Source organism: Felis catus, chromosome C1 (genome assembly GCF_018350175.1).
Source record: "Felis catus isolate Fca126 chromosome C1, F.catus_Fca126_mat1.0, whole genome shotgun sequence".
Lineage (NCBI taxonomy): Eukaryota > Metazoa > Chordata > Mammalia > Carnivora > Felidae > Felis > Felis catus.
Window position 1 is genome coordinate 13,889,145 of NC_058375.1, and position 26,773 is coordinate 13,915,917.

General features: G+C 43.7%; 1 protein-coding gene across 10 annotated transcripts in view; it reads right to left on the minus strand.

Moving 5' to 3' along the window:
* Window positions 1–26,773, minus strand: part of UBR4 (ubiquitin protein ligase E3 component n-recognin 4) — a 131,493-nt gene that overhangs the window by 80,740 nt on the left and 23,980 nt on the right. For all 10 annotated transcript variants that reach the window (XM_045035180.1, XM_045035182.1, XM_011284581.4 and 7 more), the window contains exons 17-39: window positions 26,667–26,752; window positions 19,305–19,474; window positions 17,672–17,954; window positions 16,873–17,008; window positions 15,869–15,948; window positions 15,278–15,406; window positions 14,262–14,444; window positions 13,987–14,109; window positions 13,668–13,897; window positions 11,564–11,685; window positions 10,222–10,319; window positions 9,076–9,233; window positions 8,105–8,314; window positions 6,759–6,860; window positions 6,357–6,457; window positions 5,916–6,114; window positions 5,338–5,526; window positions 4,558–4,621; window positions 2,893–3,084; window positions 2,263–2,333; window positions 2,023–2,170; window positions 1,339–1,566; window positions 506–676 (exon numbers count right to left, since the gene is read on the minus strand). In XM_045035180.1, the coding sequence (XP_044891115.1) occupies window positions 506–676; window positions 1,339–1,566; window positions 2,023–2,170; window positions 2,263–2,333; window positions 2,893–3,084; window positions 4,558–4,621; window positions 5,338–5,526; window positions 5,916–6,114; window positions 6,357–6,457; window positions 6,759–6,860; window positions 8,105–8,314; window positions 9,076–9,233; window positions 10,222–10,319; window positions 11,564–11,685; window positions 13,668–13,897; window positions 13,987–14,109; window positions 14,262–14,444; window positions 15,278–15,406; window positions 15,869–15,948; window positions 16,873–17,008; window positions 17,672–17,954; window positions 19,305–19,474; window positions 26,667–26,752 (3,473 nt within the window). The remainder of the gene's footprint in view (window positions 1–505; window positions 677–1,338; window positions 1,567–2,022; window positions 2,171–2,262; window positions 2,334–2,892; window positions 3,085–4,557; window positions 4,622–5,337; window positions 5,527–5,915; window positions 6,115–6,356; window positions 6,458–6,758; window positions 6,861–8,104; window positions 8,315–9,075; window positions 9,234–10,221; window positions 10,320–11,563; window positions 11,686–13,667; window positions 13,898–13,986; window positions 14,110–14,261; window positions 14,445–15,277; window positions 15,407–15,868; window positions 15,949–16,872; window positions 17,009–17,671; window positions 17,955–19,304; window positions 19,475–26,666; window positions 26,753–26,773) is intronic.

Sequence of the window (26,773 nt, forward strand, 5' to 3'; positions counted from 1 at the left end):
CTGTGTTGACAGCTCGGAGCCTGGAGCCTGCTTTGGATTCTGTGTCTCCTTCTCTCTCTGCCCCTCCCCTACTTGTGCTCCGTCTCTCAAAAATAAATAAATCTAAAAAAAAAAATTGTTTTTTATTTATTTATTATTATTATTTTTTTAACGTTTATTTATCCTTGAGACAGAGAGAGACAAAGCATGAACAGGGGAGGGGCAGAGAGAGAGGGAGACACAGAACCCGAAACGGGCTCCAGGCTCTGAGCTGTCAGCACAGAGCCCGACGCGGGGCTCGAACTCATGGACCGTGAGACCATGACCTGGGCCGAAGTCGGATGCTCAACCGACTGAGCCACCCAGGAGCCCCCAATTTTTTTTTTTTTTTTTTTTTTTTAAAAGACACACTTCACACGCCGATCTCCACACTGGATGGCTGGGGATTGACTGTCCTAAGGGCACTTCTGAGAGTACCCGGCATACCACGGCATGTCTGTCAATGTGCTGCTCTGGACACACTCACCATCAGCTGGTCTGTCATCTCAACCACCTTGTCCACTGTATGCAGCTCCCGGAGGGCTTGCTGAGCCCGGCTGCTGCTCCCCACCGCTGAAGCCTGCTGAAAGTTGGTCTGAATGGCATCCATGAGGAAACTGAGCATGTCTAACACGAGAGGAGCGAAGGAGAAATTGGCCTGAGAAAAATCCAAATACACAAGTGAAAAAAAAAAAACAAAAAAACCACACACAGAAAAATAATGGGTCATACTCATCATAATAATCTTGCCAGTAACTACCTCCAGAATCTAGAATCCAATTTCCTCACTTCCGATTCCATCTTCCAGCCATCTCTCTCTCTCTCTCTCTCTCTCTCTCTCTCCATGATACTGGATTTGTGCTACAAACTCTAGAGCCATCTTTCTAAACCAGGAGTCCCGTGTATACACCCTAATGCTAGAATGCATTCATCACCTATGATATCTTCTCTCTGGTACATCTAGAATCATTCTAGTTACATGCCATCCCTGAGAAAACTAAGAAAATAATCACTTAAATCACTTTCTGTATGCTCTGCTTCAGATGAGGAACCCTGGCCAAGAAAAGTGCTCTAGAGTATTACCCAACTAAAATTCACCCTCCCCCACACCCCCACAGTACCCCCTCAGTCCTTAAATCCCTCCCTGTGAGGCAGGGGCTGACGACACGTCCTACCCACGCCTGTCCTATGAAAATGAGTAAACTCAGAGAAAGGAGAAACCAATTGTCGGCCCCACCAGGGAGCTGCCCGGCTTGCTCACGAACCCACCTGCCAGGCTCTGCACTCCGCCCACCGCACCGGGCGCCACCAGATCCCCACCTGGTTCTGCAGCTCCTCCCGGCAGCCCTCCACCGTGCGGCACAGGCTACTCTTCTTGGGCTTGTCTTCGTCAGCAACCTTTCCGTCGCTGATGGTGACTTTGGCCTTGTCGGCTGGGGAGGTGCTGGTGTGGCGCACCAGACTCTCTGAAACCCTGGGCTCACTCTGAAACGCTGACTCCTTCATGGTGGAGCTCATGCCACTGCTGGGAGTCCGCTTCACCAGCGCCTAGGGACAGAAAACGTCAGAGATTCTGAGCTCTACCCACAAACAGAGCTGAAACACTGCTAAAGACCTTGGAGGAAAATCTGGACCCGGCGGAGAAATCGGCTAACCATTTAAATGATAACCAGATGCCTGAATTCTCATCTTCGCCTAATATCTAACATCCAGCTGACAGGTATCTACCTAACTGGGTCCCTAACCCATTCACAGCAACAGGTCTTGGTTACAACTTCTGAAACTGTGGCAGGTCTTTGGGAAAAACTGCAAGCTGTTTAAGGACACTGCAAGGTCTAACGTTCTGAGTGAAGTGCTTAGGCCATGATCAGTGACAGAAGCAGAACATACTCCTAGACCTGGGCCACCATGAAGGTGACATGGGAATTACCCAGCCTGGCGTCAGCATTCCCGTGTCACTAACACGTCACCCTTTGTAGCCCAGCGAATGTTCCAAACTCTCACCAAACAGCTGCCATCTTCCTTGGCTCCACAGTCACAGAAGAAGGACCCATACTTGGCATAGGAAATCTCATGATCCTTGTGGCACACCTTGGCACACACTGTGCACACACCCACCCCGTCAACCATTTTGCAGGTGTGACAGTGGTACCTGCAAAGAACAAGAACCGGCAAATGAGCCCAGCAGTCCCAAGGCCAAGGCCCCGCAAATCCTCACCTTCTGAAAAAAAGAACCACTCTTACCAATGCTGGTTCATGAATTCTTTCTGAGTGATCGTGAAAGTGCAGAGTTTATTGCAAAGAGAATCTTCATCCTTCAAAGATAATAAATCTTTTTAATCAGAAATATACTCTTCCACACAGGCCCCCACAGAAATACATCCTATGGAGAATCAATGGTCCATTCAGAAACGACCAGTAAAATCTACCCCTGGAAATAATCTACAGGCTATAAATGTGCTACAAATCTGGGTGAGAGCTTATAGCTTTGTGGTTAGAAAAAAAATAAATAAATCTTATGTTTTCTGTCCAAGTGAGCTTACACCATCCCCATGAGGAATTCGTCTCTAAGACTGCAGTTAGGATACAAAAACTGAACGACTACAGGATAAGTGACTCTGGATGGAAGAAGCCATGTGCTTATTAAATAGTCTTTTTCCCCAAGAGAGTAGATGCCTCCAGCCTGCTCTGCAGACTAGAAAATCAGTCTGGCATTGGTCGTGTAAACTGGGAGAAAGCAGGCAGGAGCAGGAGAGTTTTGAAGCTCACAGGGGCCATAAAAGAAGGCCAAGAGCTTATTTAGCATGAGCTCTGTCAGTGCCGGTCACCGCTGTTAACCTTGCAGGGTTACCTGGATGGTTACGCGGTACTTACTGAATCCTCAGCCTGGGAGTCCTCCTCTTCCACGGCCAACTCCTCCACCCAGTCTGAATCCACCTCAATGGCTCGCTCCTCCCCATCCACCGAGAGGTGACTTGGGCCTTGACCATTACTCTGGCTCAGGGCATTGGTGACATCAGCCAAGTAAGACATAATGTGGCACGTGCACTCCAGGACTATCACATGCTAGAAGAGAAGACCACTACCCCGTCACAGAAACTTCGGTTCTCCATATCCGATTCTCAGACTTTTCCCAATAAAGCCCGCAATCAGAGAAATGGTATAAAAGCAGACAAGAAAATCCACATGCTTCAATTATCTACTTCCTCACCTCTGAGCACTATGGCCACGTGTAGCCAGTCAATACACGGTACTGAATTAACGGGATTCACTCATCCTTAAGCACAAAGACAACCCTTTACAAATTATGAAATGAAGTAAAACTGTCGTCAGGAAAATAGAAAAAGAGAAGAAAATGATACAGAGAAGAGACTGGTGGTTGCCAGAGTCAGGGGAGCAGTGGGTGGAGAATGGATGAATGAGGTTCAAAAGACACAAACTTCCGGTTATAAAATAAATAAGTCACAGGGGTGTAAATAAAGCACAGCATGGCGACTACAGCTAACAATGTATGACGTGTTGATAGTTGCTAAGTGAGCAGATCTCTAAACTCCTTACGAGGAAAACACGTTTTAGAACTACATATGGAGACAGACAGCAACTAGCCTTATTGTGGGGATCACTCCACAACACGCCCAAACAGTGAATCCCTGTGCTGTGCACCTGAAACGGATACAGTGTTACCTGTCAAGTATACCTCAATTTAAATGAAGAAAGGAAAAACAGACTAGATTCAAAGTATGAATAGGCTCTCGCTGGCTTTCTCCCTACCATTAGCAATTTTTTCTAACCATTAGCCAAAGACTTTTAAGCGAAAGCAGTAAGAGAGGAACAGCTTCGGAAATGAAGCCACAAGCTTTCCAGCGAACAGCTGCCAGCAGCTCATGCCTGCCTGAGGACCCAGCAGCCTGGCATCAAGGCCTCAGACTTCTGAGCTCTTCACTCTGCAGCGACAGTGCAGACTCAGAGGAGAAAGACGAGCAAGAAAGGCTGAAATTACTGAAATTTAAATCATCTCATTACTGAGAAATAAACAGCGCTATGCTGCTGGGTCTCAGAGGCCGGTTACCCGCTCTCAGTGACCTACGGCAGGTCCGTGGTGGGGCGGGCGAACAACTGAACGTGGACTTTCTGTCAGTTCAAAACCCTTCTCAGAGATGCCCTGAATCTTCAGGTAAATTAAACTATTCTAGCAACTGGACTAGAGCTGAGAAGGCAGAGTCTGTAACCGCACAGAACACCTACTCAGAGCACACAGCTCCAGTTCCACAGCACACCAATAGCTAAAAATAGCAAGAATCCACCAGGTTTTATGAAGGATTCAGTTGGATACTGTTTCCCATATTATTTCCCTCCTATCATTCCTCATCACTCAGCAAAGGCCCAAGGGCACACAGTTCGGATTTATACACTCCCAGGGCTTTGAAATTGCAGGCAGGCTGGCCAGGGACACAAGCCAGTAAGAAGCAGAGCCTTCTATGTGACCACAAAGGTAAGGATCATCACTCACCGACTGCTGTCTCTCTGCATTTTGCTTACCTTTCCATGCATTACATTGGCATTCAGTTTTTCAACCACATTCTTCTGTGACAGGTATTTCTTGCTGTCCCAAAGGGGGAAAAAAAGGGGATGGGGGGGAGACACAAAATCATCTAAGGAACCAAAGAAAAGGAAGTAGCTTCATGAATCCTGCATCAGTTTGTAGACACTGGGAAGCCAAAGCATTCTTAGAAAAACACTGAGGTTTGGGGTGCTCCAGTCTTATCACTGACACTTATCACTTTCCCTTAAGACTTCCGCCAGAGGTAACGAACAGGAAACCCTACCAGGGATATGACAAAGATTCAGTCTAAAGTGAACAGTTGCAGTCAGTTGAGCGTCCGACTTCAGCTCAGGTCATGATCTCATAGCTCCTAAGTTCAAGCCCCATGGCGGGCTCTGTGCTGACGGCTCAGAGCTTGAAGTCTGCTTCAGATTCTGTGTCTCCCTTTCTCTCTGCCCCTCCCCCGCTCACGCTTGGTCTCTCTCTCTCTCTCTCTCTCTCTCTCTCTCTCTCTCTCTCTCCCCCTCTCCCTCTTTTTCAAAAATAAACATTAAAAAACTTTAAAAAAAAAAACATTAAAAAAAGCTTAGGAGCTGATGGATTTAAAAAAAAAAAAAAGTGAACAGTTACAGGCTACTCCCTCGATCCCCAATAAAAATGTAGACTCAAGTTTCTTTTTATACTCACTCCAAGCTACAAAGAAAATACCTTGCAATTAATGATCTATTCCCCCTTTTCTCTAAGAGTGATGGGCTCCTCCAAATTCATCATCTTACCATCTACTCAGCCAGTCCACGGCAGCATTGTGAAGCTGAAGATGGCCAGCACCTTGACCTGCACTGGCCAGGGTGGCCATCACAACCATGAGTTCAGGGAAACCAGTCCCATCACCATTGGCCAACATCTCTGTCGCCATGGGGATCAGGGTGCCCAGAAGCACAGCACACACACCTTCCCCAACTTGGCTGGTAGAAAAGAAATAGCAAATTAGTTAAATAAAACAACAGGAGTCTGACTGTACTTCTCAATTTGTAAGAGTCATTAAGAGACGTTGCAAATTAAACATTAAATACGTGACTCTCTCCCCCTTGCCATATACATGCACCCAGTTTCGGACTTTGGCTAATAGAGCACAAAACATTCGCCTATGCGATAACTGACAGGCCAAGTCACTGCAAAAGTTTTTCCACGGGAAAAACCAAGGAGTTCTACTAGATTCCTTAAGTCTAGTGAGGGGAGCTGTGGAATCGTTCAAAACGTTAAGGACCAATGCCTGAAGGAAAGAAAGTAACAAATACTCTCAGCGCTCATCTGGGGCTCTTCGCGACACCTGACCTAAATGCACGTGTTCTACCTGTTTTCCCGAACAATGTAAGTAGTCAGTAACTGCAAGAGCTGCCGGTTCTCCTGAATCACATCCAGCTGATCGGAATCTTTGGGGGGTGACGCAGTCATGCGCGTGAGCCAGGCCTGGAGACGCACAGGTTCCACACACGCCAGCTGTGCCAGAGAGCCACAGAGGTGCAGAAGGCTCGGGTTAGGGTTCTTCTCAGCTAGGGACAGACCGAGAGACTCCGGTCAGTGAAGGAAGGCGGGGGAAAGGGCGAGAAGCGCAGACTGTGAGCCAGGAAAGGCGGAAGGAAAGGCTTCGAGCAAGTTTTCAACTTCCTTCCACACTTTCTCAGAGGGATTCTCTGCACTTGTTATGCGGTGCTTACACCCAGGCAGAAGATAGGCACAGTATTAGCCGGACATCAAAGTTCCCATAAGAAGATTACCAAAAGCTGTCACTCACTCAGCTGGAAGAGTTTGGTGAAGAATCTCAGAACCCGGTTGCAGAATTTAGCAGACAGGTTCTCATTGGCTGTTGCCATCATGATCTGCACCAGTTCCCCACTGGGAGGCAGAAGGGGGGAGAAACGGAAGAATCACATTAAGCCTCACATAAAAGGCATCCGCTTCTATGTCTTCACAATGTCATCTCTCCCAGGGGAACTGGCCACTTGCCAATGAACCACACGAGGTGTTCGTGAAGTCAACCCCCTCATCAGTAACCTGAAGGAGTCGGCAATGAATCTAAGTCCTCCCCACAGTACAGACACTGAAGCAGGCCTTGGGTGCTCCCTGAGAAGAAATACCTACTACTTTCAGAAGGCGTTCAAAAACTGTTCACTGAGGAAAGCAAGATACAGCTCACCCGTCAGAGAAAAATTCCTCCATGGCTTTTCGAGCCTGGCTGCTCTCCAGCTGCTTTTCCAAATACTGGAGACATTCCTCCAAGATGGATTCATCCAGTCCACTGAGAAGCACAAAGAAAAGTCAACTACCAGAAATAAAATCTGTGTCAATGCCTTCCTAATATCAATTTTTAAAAACCCAAAGTTTATCACTAAACCTTAAGGGCAATATTCTGGGGTTTTTTCCCCCAAAACTTATTAGCATAAAGCCTGGCTGTGCAGTAGGAACTCGGTGCATGTTTAACAAGTTGAATTATAATAAAACTAAAAAGTTAATAAAGCCTGAGATAACAGATGTACTCAATCTCTAAGAGTCCAAAGAATCATTGCTGCTGTTTTAAATTATAAGGAAGAAAGGAAGGAAGAAAGGAAAGGGGAAGAGGGAAAAAGGGAGGAGAGGGAAAAAGGGAGGGGAGGGAAGAAGGCAGGAAAGGGAGGAAAGGAGGAGAGGGAAGAATGGAGGGAAAAGGAAAAAAAAAAAAAAAATAAAAGGAGCCCTTGATGAAACCATGGATTCATCAACAACAAAAAGACCAGAAACCCCAGTACTGGACCCTTTATCTGTCCGCTTCTCAGTGGGACAAAACTGCAGCTTACTTTGCTGTTCCTCACGACTCCTCTACATCACTAAGACCTAAACTACCAAAGTCAGACAATGGTGACGACCACCTAATTCCACACCACCCACCTCCGAAAGAAGCAGGGTTACAAAAATATTAGAAATTTTATGAAGGTCCTTTGTACGGTTCATTATATCTAATACAGTGCTTGATAAGCATCCATTCAGTGACTTAAAGTTTCCAAATATGAACCATTTAAGCCTTCCATTTACTCAATGCTGATTCTTAAGAATTCATCATTAAGAGAAGACACATAAGCACAGAACTTTCGATTAAAAAGTACAAGTCATTCATGCTCTGCCTCTCTCTGTCCCACAAATAAATAAACGTTGAAAAAAAAAATTAAAAAAAAAAAAAAAAAAGGGGGGCGCCTGGGTGGCGCAGTCGGTTGAGCATCCGACTTCAGCCAGATCACGATCTCGCGGTCCGGGAGTTCGAGCCCCGCGTCGGGCTCTGGGCTGATGGCCCAGAGCCTGGAGCCTGCTTCCGATTCTGTGTCTCCCTCTCTCTCTGCCCCTCCCCCGTTCATGCTCTGCCTCTCTCTGTCCCACAAATAAATAAACGTTGAAAAAAAAAAAAAATTTAAAAAGTACAAGTCATGAGTTAATGACATAAAGCAGCCAGTACATTTCACTGGAAACAGCAGGAGGTCACAGGAACCTGATGTCTGCTCAGATCAGGCTCACCTATTGGGATCTGCATGGTTGGCCAGAATGTTGTAACAACCAGTGATCAGTTTCTCATATACTCGAGCCAAGAACTCATCAGACTCCGCAGGGCCCAGGATGCGCTCCAAGGAGTTGCTACTGATCTCAGCGACGCTCTCAGTGCTCGACTCCAAAAGAAGGGGAAGCAGGGTCCGAATTACCTGTGGCGGGTTCATCTCATCGGACCAACTTCAAAGAAAATGGAACCATGTCAATGGATATAGTCCCCCAAAATTAGCTGCAAAGGCGAGGACCGGGCAATTCAATCATTTATTGAGGGGTGAGAGCTTTTACCCCAGGCTTTTTTTCCCTTGGCAGTTATTTTTTTACATAGATGTAATCATACAACTTCAAAATTTTCTTTTTCATTATTCTACCAAAAACAAAAATCATTTCCACGTAAAAAGCCCACTTATTAAAATGTTAAATAATGTAAGATGTATTTTATAGAATATTCAGAAAAGAAAATGAACTGAAACCTAAACTAGAAACCCAGACAACTCTTCTAGAACTACCAGGAATCCGGACCACGCTTAAGGCAATGTGATACAGGACTTCACCTGTGACCTATGTACTGGAAGACAGAACATGCCTCCACTGGCCTGTCCCAGCCCCACAATAGCAGAGTCTAACTCCCGTGATGATTCTGGAGACACGTGATTTGAAATACATCACTGCCACCTTCAAATTCTGACCCGAAGCACCTCAAAATTACAATATGATTTGAAGCCTGCATGGCCTCTTCTGCAGGAGGGGAGGAGGTATCCTGCTTGCTGCCTTTCACATCACATTCTAGATGAATGCTCACACTCTATTTACTCTGAAACAATACTCTCTGCTATCGAAGCATGCAGGAAAAGCATCATTATCCAGCTCTACATCCCGTCTTCCTTTAGCCACCACAGGACGCAGGCACAGCGAGCACCGAGGGCTGGGCAGTAGGTACTCACACAATAAGATCTCCAGTCAGCCTGACCAGCGAGAGAAGGGTGTGCTTCAGGGAAGCAGCCAGGGGCAGGCTTTGGCCACAAAGTGTCCCCAAGTGAGCAGCCTGCACAGCACTGATGTAACTCTCTGAAGGGATGGTGTCATTAGCAAAGGCATTGCGCTGGAAGGAAACAAAACAGACAAGAACAGAAAAAGCGTCTACCTATCTGGGATAAACTCTCGTGTGGGGGAAAAAAAACCAACTGACATAAACTAAGACCTCCACCGAGGCTTCTAGACAACGGCTCTACTCAGTATATACTATTATTCATCCTGGGAAGCAACGTGGGGTGGAGCACTGAAAGCATTAACAAATTGTAGTGAGTACAAAGTTAACTTAAAATTTCAAAAGTTAAAGTGTTAGTACAAAGTTAAGATACCCAATACCAGGTTTCAAATCATTAGAATACATTATACTTCACATTAAGACTACTGTCTCTCATAATTAAGAAGGATCTGTATTTTGCAAAGCCCCAGAGCCTCCGTTAAAATATCTTCATGATCCTTCTGCTATAGCTCCGGGTGATGTAAATAGGGGTCACGATTACAAAGCAGGATAACAAGATTATAATATTTGGCTTTTCCAAAGAACTGTGACAACGGAATTATCTGTTAATAGAGGTAATTTGATTAGAGCATCCACAAAGGTCAAGTAAATGGACAGAAGATTCTACAGTCTTCTAAGAGCCTACAGAACCTAAAAGCTACTGTATAAAATCATTACAAAAGGAGTAGGTGCCTGACATTTCTCCTAAAAAGAAAATGAAACAGTTTATATCTTCTGAGAATTCAGATGCTAGATCTTGTCAGCACCTTACACTTAATACAATTCATCTTCACATCCCAGTCTTAAGCAGACGAAAAAACACACTCATAGTAATAAGGTGGTCGTCCACTTAACAGGGTAACCCAGACTTCCTAACAAAACGACCACCTGGGTACCGCTTGGGTAATTCAAGGCTTTGATTATCGATTCAAACATCGATTATCATTAGCAAATATACTGCTGCATACCAAGACCTCGTGGCAGCTAGTTTCAGCCTAAGGAACAAGAACAGAACACAGAATAGCTGGTGCTCCACATTTCTATTCCCAGAACAGACACTCACCCAGGAGCCAATGTTGGGAAACTCGTTGGTGTTGATGTTATTCCAGGATTCACACACAGCCTGCACCCAGGATGGTAAATTCTGAACCAATGTGGGACCTGGAGGCGACAGGAAGGATGAGAACTCATCACCAGAGGGAAAGAATGACACATAGTATTTTAAAGCCAAGCCCAAATGCAGAAAGAAACACCACTGCCCAAGCTGTCAAAATAATTACGAAGATCGCTTAGATGGGTGTTTCAAGAGCAGTACTATGTCCAAGAGCTAACTAACTGCTTAATAGCTAACAATGTCGATTATAAGGTTTTCACTTCCCATCACATTCACTTTCTAATCTTGCAAATAAAGACGACAACTGAAAACAAGATGCGAAGTGGGGGCATGTCGCTACAAGTCAGGCTAAGACCGCTCTTCAGCCTCTGCTACACCCTCTGTGGACGGGTAGCACTCTGACCTCTTTTCTCCTTAATACAAATCTGAGGACAGGGATTCTTAATCCACATCAAGAACAGTGTTTGATGAAGTAGTAGAATTTAATTTCTTCAAGTGAGACAGACTACCTGAACACTGAAAGGGGATTTAAAGCTTGCAATTCAGGAAAATACAAACGGCTATAAATTTAAAGGGTAACTACCACCCTTCACTCCAGTCCTGCTCAAGTCCTTTTGCTTCCCCATCCTACATTTCTACCAGATCATTCCTAAAAAAAGGGAAGAGGTTTGCCCAGCACAAAGGGACAGCTTGCTAATCTTCCTGATCTCTATAAATGACAAATGGAACAGAGGTGCCTGGGTGGCTCAGTCCATTAAGTGTCTGATTCTTGGTTTCAGCTCAGATCATGATCTCATGGTCGTGAGTTTGAGCCCCGCGTTGGGCTCTGCGCCAACAGTGTGGAGCCTGCTTGGGATTCATTCTCTCTCTCTCTCTCTCTCTCTGCCTCTCCCTGCTCATGCCATCTCTCAAAATAAATAAATAAACTTAAAAAAAAAGAAAAAAGAAAACAAGAACAAAGATCTGTGCTAACAGCAACAGTTTAATGCTGTTGGTTTAATGATGTTGGTTTGGATCCCAGCCTCCACATATTGCAAGATGCAAGATTTCAGGCAAGTTAACTTCGAGGACTTAGTTTCCTAATGAGTAAAAGGGGACGATAACACTTCACAGGGCTCCTGAGAGGACAGACAGACACACACACACACACACCTGTGTCTGACACACAAAGGCCCCAGTGAGTGGTAAATGTCAGCAGGCAGGCAGATAAATGGTAGTACTCATTCTCAATGGTATTAATAGCATTATACTATTACTCAATGGTAGTAATAGCATTTTCAAATTCACTTACCCAGAGTGTTGGCCTTGCACCTACTAGAGCCAATAGCCAAAACAGCAGCAAAGCCATGCAATTTCTCCTGGGATGGTTTTTCAGTGGATCCTTCTTCATTAAAGTTCTGTAGCAAATAGGCTCTGAAGAAAAAACAGGGGGCTACATGAAAACTGAAGTAATCTACTCCCATCATAGGAGAAACTACCCTAGACAAATTGAAATACCTGTTATCTCAGTTTCCTAATCTATTAAATATAGTTGAGAGTACCTGCCCATTTCTGATCTCCTACAAATTCCAATGGGCAACTGTTTCCAAAGAATATCCCATCCTCTGAAATGTTTCCAAAACATAATTCCAGGACAGATGAGCTTGGCGAACATTGAACACTATCTACCTACCTCTCCCTGGCCTTGGAAGATTGGCAGTGTATATACTGAAGGCTCCGAGAAGTATGGTTGACCTCTGAACGACATTAAGTGTTAACTGCACAGGTGAACTTACACATGGATCTTTGTCGATAAATACCGTACAGTACTGTAAACATATCCTGTCTTCCTTGTGGTTTTCGTATGAGGTTATCTTTTTATGTTTTACAAATAGCTTACTTAATTGTAAGAATACAGGATATGATACCTTTGTATACAAGATATGTGCTAATCGATTGTTTTGATGTTACCAGTAAGGCCTCCAATCAACAGCAGGCTATTAGTAGTTATGTTTTGGGGAGTCAAAAGTTCTCTGCGGATTTCTAACTGCACAGGGGGATTGGTGCCCCTAACCCATGCTGTTCAAGGGTCAACTATACTATACTTTCTTGAAAGCTGTTCAATTATATTTACTCAGCACTTCCCAAACTTACTTGCCAGGAACATTTATTAACAGTATACAAACTGTTGGCATTAATTAATGGGTCAGATTAGAGCCCACAAGCTCTCAGAGGGAAGTGACTTGGTCACCTTTGACCCTGCGATATCCCTGGTACCTAGATCAGTACTTGGCACAAGCAAGCACTCACATTTCCTACTCATGCTTATGGCTCATATATTGTCAAAAATTGTGCCTCTAGCAATAGTCTCTGCTCTACTTACTCCAAGACACTCAGACCCAGACATTAAACTTCGTAACAATCCGAGTCCCTTTCAGCACAAAAGTTCCAAAGAACAGGAGCTGAACAGTGAAATCCTACGGGCACCAGATAAAGTAAATGAGCATAAAGGGGCCCGGTGGGCAGAGCTACAAGGGGCAGCCACTCCTCAACTCCAGTGTGTTAATGTCACATGGGATGTCAAGCCCAGTTCTGCCAGCTCTTCCAATGTAAGAAAAGCCTGATATCTTGTTTTGTGAATAATTTCCCAATTTTTATACACTGAAAACAAATTCCACAATATTTAAACATCACACAGAACAAGTCTACAGGGCATGCAAATTGCAGTGTTTATTACTTAAGAAAGGACTGGATTTCAAAATACTCTCTAACTCATTAGGAAATTTTTTTCTCTAACTACCTACCATGAAATTCAAAAACATTTAAAGCTTTATCTTAGTGAGTAACAGAAATGACATGTCTGGAGAAATTGTGTTACCTTTCCTTATATCCTACAAGGTAAATGCTACAAAATATTTAAAGATTTATAGAAATCAAACTTCTCGACTCTTCCTGAACTATTTGAAAATTCCCCCTCCAAAGAGAGGGGGAAAAAAGAAAAAACCTAAGCTGACAAAAATAAAAATAAAAAATGTGTACAATTCTGAGTCCTTTGGGATCTACACAGTGAACAGTACCTAGAACCACAAAGTCTAGGGGCACCTAAGTGGCTCAGTTGGTTAAGTGTCAGACTCTTATTAATTTCGGCTCAGGTCACGATCTCATGGTTCTTGGGTTCAAGCCCCGCACTGGGCTCTACACTGACAGTGCAGAGCCTGCCTGGGATTCTCTCTCCCCTCCCTCTGCCCCACGGCACTTGATCTCTCTCTCAAAATAAATTAAAAAACTTAAAAAAAAAAAAAAAAAAAACCACCACTAAGTCCAATGTGAAGAATTTTCAGGCCTCTAAGGAAAGCAAACCACCGAAGGATCTAAATTCCCCATCTTGACATCTGTGGGCAGGCAGCCTGTCACACCTAATGAACGATGCATAGGTGTCGATGAGTTGTAGCGTGGCTGGAAGCAGGTTCTTGGTGACCTCAGATGACTTATGAGGATCAGTCTCAGCGGCCATCTTAGAAAAATGCTCATCCAGAGAGACCTGGACCTTCGAGATGGCAGCATCGAGGGTGTAGATGGACTGCAGGCTTGGAATTTCATGAAGTTGCAAGATGGTGGTACAGTCAATGCTACAGAATGATGAGATCTTTAAAGATACCCAAGATACGAATTAGTTGTGGGAAAAGACTGCAGCAGAAGCTAAATCCTGTCATTATGGACCCAAAACTAACGTACCTGTCGAGCAAAGTATTCCTCTACAATTTCAACGTCATACTTCACTGAGCTGCACTTGGTGGATGCCAGTTCTAAGAGAGAACTGGCATGTTCAGCCTTCATGCCCTGTTTGATAAGGTGATCCTATTTGGACAGCCAAGAAAACGTGTTCAGGAGGTTGATACAGACAGAATCTAAAGCTTTCGTTACTCTTAAATTAACAAGTTCCCACAAGTACAGAGCACGGTGACTTTGAACAACCCTTTGGCAGCAAGGCCTGTGTCACACTGTGGTACCTTTATCCAGTTGACGTAGGAGCTGATGCGGAGACGGGAAGACCACCTCAGGGTGTGTAAGATGTCACATTCACTCATCTCAGGGGAATTCATGGCCAGCTGGTTCATGTAAGTCTTTGATGGTGGCAAAATCCCTAGGATCCTCCACAGTATCAGGAAGTAATACTGAAGGGCACAGGCCTCCTGGAAAAAGCAAAGAGCAATTACAGCAATAGCACTTGCTATGGCGTCGTGAGCTCCCTGACAGTGAGAACTGTTCCAAATACAGCATTTTTTTTTTTAATTTATTTTTGAAAGCGAGCAAGAGAGAGACCAAGACCGAGACAGAGCTCGAGTGGGGGGGGGGGGGGGAGGCAGAGAGAGAGGGAGATCCCGAATCCCAAGCAGGCTCCAGGCTCCAGCTCCGAACTGTTAGCACAAAGCCTGATGCAGGGCTCAAACTCACAAACGGTGAGATCATGACCGGAGCCGAAGCTGGATGCTCAACCCACTAAGCCACCCAGGCGCCCCCTGAATACATTTAGAGCAGACTGTGTAGAGTCCTGATTTTCAACTGAGATTTGGCTCTCAAGTCTGCTCCCCACATCTTTATAGAGAATACATCCAATAATAAAGCAGAACATGTTAGAACCCACATATAAATAATATGCTCCACACTTGCACATCTCACAAGCCAAAATCACTGTTCTAAGACAACTTCGGCTCCCCAAGAATTTACCAAGTAACCAAAAGAGAGCAGGACATTCTGCCTCGCAGGCCCACAATCAGGTGCCCCTTTCTGTGGCTCTAATTGTTATCATAACTTCTAGAGGTACAGAGACACATTCATGGGACCACAGGAAAAGCTCCAGTGGGAGACTTTCAATGTGACCTATCAACCACCATTCGCTGAACGTAAGAAACAGATAATTCAATAACTGATTAGACTCCAGAAAGAAATTTCTAGTAGAATGGCTACCAGATCATCAAACACATCCCAAACTCTTCATCATCAGCCTGGGCTTCGGTGGTCTTACCAGGGCCGTTACGTTCTTGTTTTCCTTCCTCCGGACTGTGTCAAGCTGGGATCCAGCAGCAAGCAGTGATGTCAGTGCCGTATAAAGCTCATCATATTTGACAAGCTTGGAGAAAAGAACATCACACGCCTAACATCGAGAGAAAGAAAATCATTCTGTCCTATTTTTTAAAATATTTTTCCTCCAACCCATACACTACCATTTAACCTCAGAACTGACAAAATAGCTCATTCAAATTATAGTTATGAATTTCTCACTGCAGCAAGATTCCCACTCAGGGACCTCTCCCAGCTGATGGGTTATAGTGCGCACACAAGTGCAGGCCATAGAATGAGGCAACTATTTTTGTCCGTTAAAATATCTGCATGTGAACACGCCAACAAAGACAGGAAGAAGGGTCCCCTACAGCAAAAGTGGAGCCCAGCGAATAAATCTCAAAACAATATTTTCCTTCTAGAATAACCTCAAATCCTAATACAGGCCAAATTCCCTCATTACAAAAAGCAAGGGACTCCCTTTTCCCCTGCCAGACTGATTTTGGTGGAAACCATCTGACCCACATGTAAAATGGGGTTTTAAAATTCCTGGTACCACAGAATCAAGTCGATTCAAATCATCCTCTGAGGCTTCTGGGGACAGGACACAGTAGAATCTGGGTTGTGGGACAGCATCTGAAAAACAATGAGCTCGTTAGAAGAATGGTTTCATTCTCGATTCTGCTTAGTAAGTATAAAATGTAAAAATTAAGAAAACCCTTTGGACACTTGAAAATACAAACAACCCTGCCATACGGACTTTTGGACCAGATAATTCCTTGCTGAGGGAGGGCTGTCCTGTGCACGACAGGATGTTTAGCACCCTTCCAGTTTTGACAACCAAATATGTCTCCAGACGTTGCCAACTGTCCCTTCTGGGCATGGGGCCCAAGCATCCCTAGTTAAGAACCACTGCTCCAGGAGGTAACAGAGGTGCTCTGCGAACACCAAATTAATCATTAAAATTGGACCCACAGACTAACTGCATTAAACTTAAATGGCTGTCTCCCCAATATCAACAGGACTAACTACTAAGAGATCCCAATGACAGGATCTAAGGTTTGAGGAGTTTCCACAAACTCCACTCAGCAGCTTACACTCCTCAGGAAGTGTGCAAACACAAACTAAAGATAAACACAAGAGGCACTTCATCAAAAGAACGGACACCTGCTCTATGAGAAACGCTGCAGAGAATGTCATGGCTCCCACTATTTTCTGAATAGCACCCCACCATGACCCAAAAGGAAATTTAGCCTGTGGGTTAGAACCACATTCCTCTGAGAAATTAAATGTAATCACTCCAAGTGGCAAAAATCCAAATACTGTACTCTATGAGCATACACAAGAATTCCTAATTCTTATGTCTCAATGGTTTTTTTGCTTTTTGTTTTTAAATCAATGTGGGATATGTAACGGTCTATTTCTGAAAACGTTTTGAATCCACTGGTATCTGCCACCTATAAGGAATAGACTAAACCTTGAGGAGTCTCCAAATACCAAATTTAATCCCCCCAACGAGAGTCAATGAGTCAGCTTCTTACTGACCATCTTTTTTCTGACCTGATGAAAAATGCTTAGACCAGTTTTCTTCTACTTCTTTGAACCCATGATAGAGAGGGGCAGTCGCCCGGCGGCTGTTGCTGTCCTGGGATCCACTTGCCCACCCAAAAGGAGGACTCAGCAAGTTATGCTGTACCTTTTAAAACACAAATACTCAAATTAAGAAAGATACACAGACACATTCAGCATCTCACTGCAGGCATCACAACTGACCAACATATCAAAGACTGGGAAACTCACAAGCCAAAACAAAAGTTTTAGATTTTTCTGTGACTTTTTTGGGGAACAATCTTTTTTGCTGAAGTTTAACAGAAATAGCACTCAAGCAAACATTTTAGGAAATGCTGAATAATCCTTACCTGGGCCTCCCATCCTCGTGTTGGATCCTTACAACAAAAGAATTTACTAACCCATAAAACCTACTGCTCAACCATCATTCCTCCACTAACAAATATTCACGGTGGGGAGTGGTGGGTTGGGGGGGAACCGATGCTCGGGGCGCGGAGCTAGACACAGGTAAAGTGGGGTTATTCAAAGGATACCTGTGAACAGAGCCTATAATCCAGTTTTCACAAATGCATCAAATCAAATAATCTACACTTACTGCTCCTGGCTAAGTACAAAGCGTGAGTGCACATCCAGAAGTCCGGTGATATTCCCAAGGTTAATCATAAACCTACCACAACAAACACCTGAAACCTCAAGTAAGCAGGTCATTTTGCTTTGGATCACCACAACTCAAGAAGAGTGACACTCTCAATCACAGCCAGTAGAGCGAAAACAATGCGTTCATCTGTACCTGCTCGAACAGATACACAGGGGCTTTGGAGTACTGATGAAGCAGATAATCGAAGATCAAAAGGAGGCGAGCCAGGATGAGGGGCACGGAGCGCGCCTGGGCCTCCACGCTGGCACTCAACTCCTGGATGATCTGCACGAACAGGGTCAGTATGGCCCGCCGGCCTTTCTCGGTGAAGTTGTGGAAAATGAGGAGGAGCAGCTGCAGGTGCTCTACGTTCAAATCTTCCGTCTCACTGGGCACCACCCCCTGCAGGGCGCTCTGCTTCATGGTCGACAAGAACCTACCACGGAGAAAAGGAGAACGTGTCTGGTGGACAAAGTCAGAACGCGTCCCCCACGAGTCACGGTGTCACGTGCTGGAAGAGTTAAGCTTTCTAAACCCAGGCATCAAGACACCAAATCAGGGAAGACAAGAATCTACGTGGAAAGAGAAGATTTAAGAACTCAATCCTGGCTACAAAAAAGCAAGACGACCACAAAACATTCCCTGTCGACTGTGGTGATAGTGTTAACACGCACTCTGCCATTTCTGACCATGAAAAGAACCGGAAGCCCCCAAAACGGTGGCTCCTTTTTTTTTTTTTTGAATTAATAAACCTGGACAGGTAGAGATAGTTCAATTACTTTCCCCTATCGTTTTGGCTCTATAGCTTCTTATCTTGAGAGCTTAGCCCTACAGGTTAAATTCACTACATGGTAACAGTCCAAAATGAGTCGGTGCAGTAAAAAGCAATAAAAAGAAATTACACTATTCGGAGAACTTGTCAGAAGAGCTTTTATGCAAAAAAGGAATGAATGTAGCCAACTATTTCCACTGCCTCTGGCTATTAGGAAAGAGATTTGTGTTTTAATAAAGGTTTCCCTCATCCTTGTCTCTTCCCCCGACAACCCCCCCTCTCCCCCAGTTTTTGTTTTTTTTTTTTTGTTTTTTTTTTTTTTTTTGCAAGATTCCACCAGGAAAAAATACAGTGGGTCTTTGGCACTCAAGGAGGTTTAGGATTTCTCAAATCCAGCATTACAGCTATTTGATCACAGAATGAGGAAGAGAAAAGCAAAGCCTTTTAGGAAAACAAACTGCTTTGAAGGCTCCTAACCATGTAAACAAAAATGGCAAATATAGGTCCATCTAAAGAGGATTTCGATGATTAATCTGAGCTTCCCCCAAGTGAAGAAATTCTTTAAAAGTTGTCCAAAAAAAGACTGCAAGTCACTTGGAGTGGTTTCACGTTGAAAACAGAACAGCCGAAGACAGAGCTGGCTTTCCTGTTCCCCACCTTTCAATAAATCAGGACAGGACTCTTGAATCGGTTACATTCAGGAGTCAGGTTATGTCTCAAAACTGCAACCAAACCCCCCCAGGTGCCAAAGGATGATTCTGTTCCCAGACCATAGTTTATGTATTTCTGTTTTTTGTATTACTTATTTAATTAATTAGATAACTAATTTGGTGCTCCTGTTTTTTAAACAGCACCTCTTCCCCCAAGGCCACCGGAAACACACACTCGTCCGCCCTCACCAGTTTGTGCCATCAGCAGATACCACCTCAGAGCCACGGACTAACTACAAAGAAGTCAAACAAATCAAAAAAGTACATAACCTTCTCTGCAGGGCTTCACCTGGAGTTCTCTTACCTGTCCCAAACTTTAAGGCATTCAGGGACATCTGGATCACCTTGAGCACCGGCTTTATGTTGCCAGATGAGCAAAAGGCGTGAAAGCACAGAGAGGCTTTGAGGGTGAATGTACAGGGGCCAGGGGCCCTCAGAGAAAGGCGCTACTCCCAGCTGCTGCAACAGCGTGTTCTGCCAGGAAAAGACACACAGGAAACCATTAGGAAAAAGACAGGGAATGAGGCCAAAGGTTACCAATGAGCCCTAAATGCTACCCTTTATGCTGGAGGAGTATTTTTTTTTCTCTTCAAAAGTCACTTTTAGTAAAAGAAACGACAAGCCACAGTATGAGAAACAGTATTTTAAAAACATTTATCCAACTAAGAACTTGTATCTAGAATTTATAAAGAACCTTTCAATTCAGTAAGGAAGGGACACACCATAATGGTTTAAATGGGAAAATTTTGAATAGGTAGTTCAGAAAATAAAATATACTGATTGCAAAGGAAAAACATAAAAAAAAAAAGTTAAGGGACACCTGGGTGGCTCAGTAGGTTGAACACCCGACTCTTGATTTCGGCGCTGGAGGAGTATTTTAAAGGGCACACAGAAATTCAGATTCAGACGTGGTTTGCAGAAAGGTCACTTCGCTCAACAAACAGGAAAACTATCGAGGGAAAATTACTCATCTAACCCCATTCACAACTACAGTTAATTGGTGTCAGAGATGGGGTCCTGAAAAAGGAGAAATGCAGAAATGCAAACTGAGACAGCAGAATCAGGATGATTTTCCAAACAGGCAGAACATGAAAAGTCTTCCCTTCAGAAGAAAACTTCTTGAACAATTTTAACGGCTGACAGTTTTTCTTCGATAACCAGTTATATACAAGTAATACTCCAAGTGGGGAGGTCGGTCCCGCACCTGTGGGTCCTCCCACTTGTACGAACCGTATTAGCAGAGAAATCTGCCTGTAAGATGTCAAGGCACCTCCAATTAGTCAGGGCTGTGTCTCTGCCTCCAGTTGTAGCGTGTCTTTCAAATGAGCTTGACTTTGAGCTCAGTTATCTAAGCTGCAACTTATCTTCTGAAACACACACACAAACTGAGCAGGATGCCAATGGAACACCAGACAAAAGGCCTGTGTTCTCACTTGGCTTCAGAAAACACAAATCATAGTTACCTCAGGATACAGGATAAATTTCTAAGTCTGCCAAATTAAATTATGTTCTTAGGTAACACCCCAGAGGACCCCATTCCTGGGAAACAATCATTCAAAATGTCACAGATAATCAGGAGTAGTTCCCATGTGCTGGGCAGTTATCATGACTAAGTGCCGCACACCAACTGTCACAGGCAATGCTCTGGGTATGCGCTCCATTCTACTGATGCAGGAAACAGAGGTCAGAGTGGTTTAAAAACACACTAAGCCACAAGACTCCCAACTGCCCAAACCAGATTTATCTCTAAAATCTACATTCTCGGGGCACCTGGGTGGCTCAGTCAGTTAAGTGTCCGACTTCAGTTCAAGTCACGATCTCTCGGTTCATGAGATCGAGCCCCGCGTCGGGTTCTGTGCTGACAGTGCAGAGCCCGAACCTGCTTCGGATTCTGTGTCTCCCTCACTCCCTGCCTCTCCCTTGCTTGCACTCTATATATGTGTGTCTCTCTCTCAAAAATAAACATTAGAAAAAAAATTTTTTTAAACTTAATGGAGTAATATTTGAAATAGTAAAATCTGAAAGAAGCAGAAAACAAGAGATGAATTGATGTTCTGATTTTAACTGCAAAACTGTGCATCTATCTACACAGACAGGGACTACAAAGAAACATGGAAAAACATAAACCATGAATTTGGTGGAAGAATGTAACGTTACAATGTTATTTATAGGATTTTTTTTTTAAGAGAGGGTTTTTTTTGTTTCGTGTCCGTTGTCTCGGGCCTCAGAGCCGCAAAAAATGACCAAGCCTTCCTCAGAGCCTGGATTAGCCCTAAGGAAGAGGGCTTCCTAAGAAGTAAAAGAGAGCCACTGCCCACCAACCAAGGCCTAGCCTGAAGTGCCCCCTCCAGCCCGAGCACCCCCGTGCCCACCCTTGCTTAATGCCAGCTCTCCGGGGTTCCTGGCCCCAGCCCTCGCCGCTCGGGCCATCCCCCGCCCACCTTGCTGTTTCTCATTACTTCAACGACTGCCCCTTAGTGGATAATTCCCAAAAACACATTACCACTCTTAATTTAAGTTCTGAATTTCAGACTCACATTTCCAACTACTTTCTAGATGTCTTCATCCCACTGGCCCCTCAAAACGTCATCATATTTAAAGTGGCTTTAATGGCAGTGGTAACCGTTTAACTAAAAAAGTTAATATATGCTACACAATTCTTACACACCAAATTCTTATACAGACTTCTCATATATAAAACATACAAATTGTTTTTCTCATTGGATTGAAAGGGCTGTAAGATGCAACGTTCTGACACAGGAAGCAACATAATCAATAATCACATCGGTAACGCCTATTTAACTGCTTTTAGCTTACTCCATTAAAGGAAAGCCTCCGGGAGCCTAGGCAGCTCACTCGGTTACACTCAGGTCATGATCTCACAGTTCTTCTCTTGAGTTCAGAGTAGAGGCATCCTCGGATCCTCTGTCCCCTTCACTCTCTGACCCTCCCCTACTCACACTCTCTCTCTCAAAAATAAACATCTAAAAAAAATAAATAAATACCTGAAAAATTAAGGAAAGCCTAACGCTCAAGCTCTACTGCAGAATGGTTTCGAGGCTGGCTAACCACAACGGACGGCGAGACAGTTGTGCTGGTAAGGTGACACTGTTTTTAAAAACAAAAAGAGAAAATGGCAAACTGTGCCTCGTGTAGCTCAAGAACCCAAAGGACCATTCTGAGCAACCATGCATAAATAAGCAATCCACAAGTACACACAACCTCTGAGCTGACTCACACCTAGGAATGCTCCCTGAGCACTCGGCACAGCTCCTCTACCACCAAACTAACCCTTCTCGCCGATGGCCCCTTTCTACGAAAGACAACAGCATCTTTCTGGTCTCATCCGGGTTGTAAACCCAGGCAACACCTTAGACTCTGCTATCTGTGTTCTTTACCCCGTTCAAATAGTTTCCCGTGATCTCTATATCTACCATGGGCCCTTTATCCACATGGTATCTATCTCCCCCTTTTCTCATGATCTCACACTAACTCAAATCATCTGGATCTCTCCAGTGCCTACACTACCTGGCACGCAGTAGGTGCTCCATGAATACTCTGTGAATGAATGAACTCAGACCTCTAAGGTAACGTTAAATTATTATAACTTTATACATAATAATAAATATAATAACTATAAACACAACATTAAATGGTAATAGTAACAAAGACAGCAGCTAATGTTGAGTAGGCACTAATACTATGTGCCAGGTGTGTTTCTAATTTTACTTCGTGATAAAAAACATAACCAAAAACTGACCATTTTTTAAGTGCACAGTTCTGCGGCATTAAATACACACACACTGTGCAAACATCACTACCATCCATCTCCAGCACTTGTATTTTTCCGAACTGAAACCCGATACCTATTAAACACTAAGCCCCTGTGATCCCGGGATGTAAGAAGAAATGTATATTTGGTCTTTGTCTCATTCCTGGTACAGAGCTCCTAAAACTCTCATCATTGCCTGACAAGGGTGAGAAGAACGTGTTTTGTTATTCATAATAAGCCCCTTTCAGCATTACCTATGTTTATAATAAGGAGGCCCCTCGACAGCTTTAGGCCAGGGGCAGACTGCCAGGGGAACCAACCCTATGATTAGAGAGCTGGAACCTTCAGTGCCATCCCCAACCAGGGCTAGAGACAGAGAGAATCCCCAATGGCCAGTAGAGCAGGATGACAATGAAACCCACACAAGGCCTGCTTTCTCGTTTGGTTTCGGAAGACACAAATCATCTTACTAGAATGCTCTAATAACAAATTTGAAAGAAAGAACAGAGAAGCCATGCCAACCAAGCACATGGCATTTCAACAGAAAGCCCTCTTCCCAAGATGTCATCTTGGGAAGTAAATAAGTAGGCTTCAATTTCTCCTAGAAGCAGGGAACAGGCCTACTGGTCTTACCAACTCGGAACCAGTTTTTTATGAACCTGATAGGTGAAGACAATTTTTGTGATGAAACTTCTATCTGCTTACTTTCACAGACTGAGCTACATTCTGCTAACCTACCTTAAGGACACTGTGTATGTCCTGCAATAGCACTCAGGTATCTTGATAAAGGCATAGGACTCTGTACATGATCCCAGAGAAACAACATGCAGGGCAGGGGAACTCAATAGCAGGTCGTTAAATTACACCAACCATCCTTTACTCTCTTCCACCATAGCAATGAAATTTGGGGGCAGAATTTAAAGGCCCATGTTTGGAGATGGAATGAGAAGGGAGTTTTGAGGATTTGTTCTACATAAAGTCAGCGGTTATGGGCAGACAAGTTGCATGTCCACACAAGGTCTGGAATTAGTTTTTTACATGCTATGAGGGCAACATCATTACAGGAGTCTTAAGAACTCCTATTCTCTACAGAAAAATATTTCTTCCCCCATTATTTGGACAAGTTTCGGCAGGAAAAGGCCAAGTCTGTGAACTGTGAAACTTCCCTAAATAAACTTAAGATCTTAGTTATTCCCTAAATAAACTTAAGGAGCTCATAACTTTGACACGACTTCCTGACCCTATACAGTCTGAGAAGGAGGTGCAGGCCATATACTGACTGAAGAATTTTCTTCTCTTCATCTTACGTCAACAACTTTACCACTCTATTTATATTCCCTTTCCTGCCAAAAAACCCCCACTCTGTTTCATCTAACAATAGGTACATACAAATAGGTTTTATAGTTATCTTTTTAAGCGATGAAATAAGCTCTTAAAATGTTAATTTTATTTTTGAGAGCGCGCTGGAGTGGGGGAGGAGCAGAGAGAGATGGGACCGAGGAGCCAAAGCAGGCTTGGCACTGACAACACTGAGCCCGATGCAGCCCTTAAGTCCGAAAAAACCAGAAGACCACGACCTGAGCCGAAGTCAGGTGCTCAAGAGACTGAGCCACCCAGGTGCCCCAACAAAGAAATGAATTTTTAAGAATTTCTCAAATAGGTCCACCTGGATGGTTCAGTCGGTTAAGTGTCTGACTCTTGGTTTCAGCTCAGGTCGTGATCTCACGGTTTGTGGGTTCGAGCCCCACACTGGCTCTGGGATGGCTGCATGGAGCCTGCCTGGGATTCGTGCTCTCCCTCTCTCTGCCCTGCCCCCTCTGCATCGCTCTGTCTCTCTCTGTGTCAAAATAAACTTAAAGTGGAAAAAAAAAAAAAGAATTTCTCAAATAGCCTAGGATTTTAAGAATCAAGTTTAACCTCTTGAAATTGCTTCCTAGATTTTGTCCCTTTGGGGCAAGTGCAATCTCTTCGATTGTGTCCTGATTCTGAGAATCCACCTAAGAATAGCAAAAAAAAAAATTTCAAAACAATCTTAGGGCAAACTACTGGAGATCTACCAAATTTAATTCTTCTAGGGGAGATGAAGGGTGGCCACAGCTAGGAATCTACATTTTTTTTAAACAAATTCCCCAGGGATCTTTATGTACACTAAAGAATGAGAACCACAAACTCTGACCGTGTTAAAAATAAGTTATTATCAAAATATGACCTTGTCAAATGTTGGGAAAGTGAACCCACAAATCTCGAACACATTGATGGTGATAGTAAATCTTGGTGCAGCTCCTGTGTTTGTTTGCTTATTTATTTTTATTTTAGTTTTTATTTATTATTTATTTAAAGTAATCTCTACCCTAATGTGGGGCTCAAACTCACAATCCTGAGATTAAGAGTCGCACGCTCCACCAACTGAGCCAGCCAGGTGCCCCACTGATGCAGCTACTTTAGAGAGCAGTCTGGCATCACCTGCTTACAATCACATACTCCATATCCTGCCAATTCCACTCCCAGTTCTCTACCCAAGAGAACCCCTTGTTTTATCACAGGAGACTTCTACAACAAAGATCACAACAACAACTGGAATAGCAACAAAATCTGACACAATCCAAAGGTCCAACAGTGGGAGCAGAGGGGAGCTGGTATAGTCACAAATACAATGGGACAGCAGACAGCAGTCAAAGCAAGAACTTCAGAATTAGCAATAATATAAATGAACCTTGGCAACATAGTGCTAAATAATATTAAGTGAAAAAAGAAAGCCTAAAAAGATTATATATAGCATGGTATCGTTACTATAATGCTTAAAACAATCAATTTAAAACTTTAAGGACTATGAATGTAAAAATAAATATATATAGGGGCACCTGGGTGGCTCAGTCGGTTAAGCATCTGACTCCAGCTCAGGTCATAATCTCATGGTAAATTCAAGCCCCGTGTTGGGCTCTGTGCTGACAGTTCAGAGCCTGGAGCCTGCTTTAGATTGTCTCCCTCTTTCTCTGTCCCTCCCCCCCCCAACTCTCTCTCTCTCCTTCAAAAATAAACAAACTTCAAAAAAATTGTTAGTAAATAAAATACATATATACATATATATGTATATATGTATACATACATGGATATATAATATATAAATAAAAGTAACAAATGAAGGAATCTGAGATGCAAGATTCAGAACATCACCTACCAGCGGGGAGAGAAAACCCTAAGATTTCAAAACTTACAATCAAGATCCTAGGCTTTATTTTCGTGGTGAGTTTGCAAATAGCAGTCTATCTGAAAACACCTACTCCTATAATTTGAATGATTTTTTTTTTTAAGCTTATTTATTTATTTTTAAGAGAGAGTGCGAAGAAAGTGCAAGCAGAGAAGGGGCAGAAAGAGAAGAAGAGAGAATCCCAAGCAGACTCTGTGCCATCAGCACAGAGCCTAACGTGGGGCTCAAACTCACAAACCGTGAGATCATCACCTGAGCCAAGATCAAGATGTTTAACCAACTGAGCTACCCAGGCGCCTGAATGATTCTTTTAAAACACACATTTCAACATGTATTTCTTAGATTACTAATTAAGTTAAGCATCTCCTACGTTTGCTGGCCATGTGTATTTCCCTTTTTTATAAACCGCTCTCATCTATTCTGTCCACTTGCCTACTACGACAGTCATCAGGAGCTGTTTTCATCATTTTTCCTTTTAAGTTTACTGAATGACTTGGGGATAAAGAACACATTTTCTCTTCCCTAAAATGATCCTCATCAGGGCAGTGGGACATAATCATCTCTCAACACTCTTTCCAGTGAGGGGGTCCCCAGGATAAACTATGTTCCTTTGCGACTGGGATGCTACAGCCTACTGGGAGCTGACACAGACAGCGCTTGGCCAAAGGGTCACAGTGCACACAAACCTGCAGGTTGGGCGACTGAAGATCAGAAGTTACCAGAGAATGGTTGAAGTGATAGAGAGCAGCAGCAAACTCTTCATCTGATGAACCTTGGAGGCAAATAAGAAAAC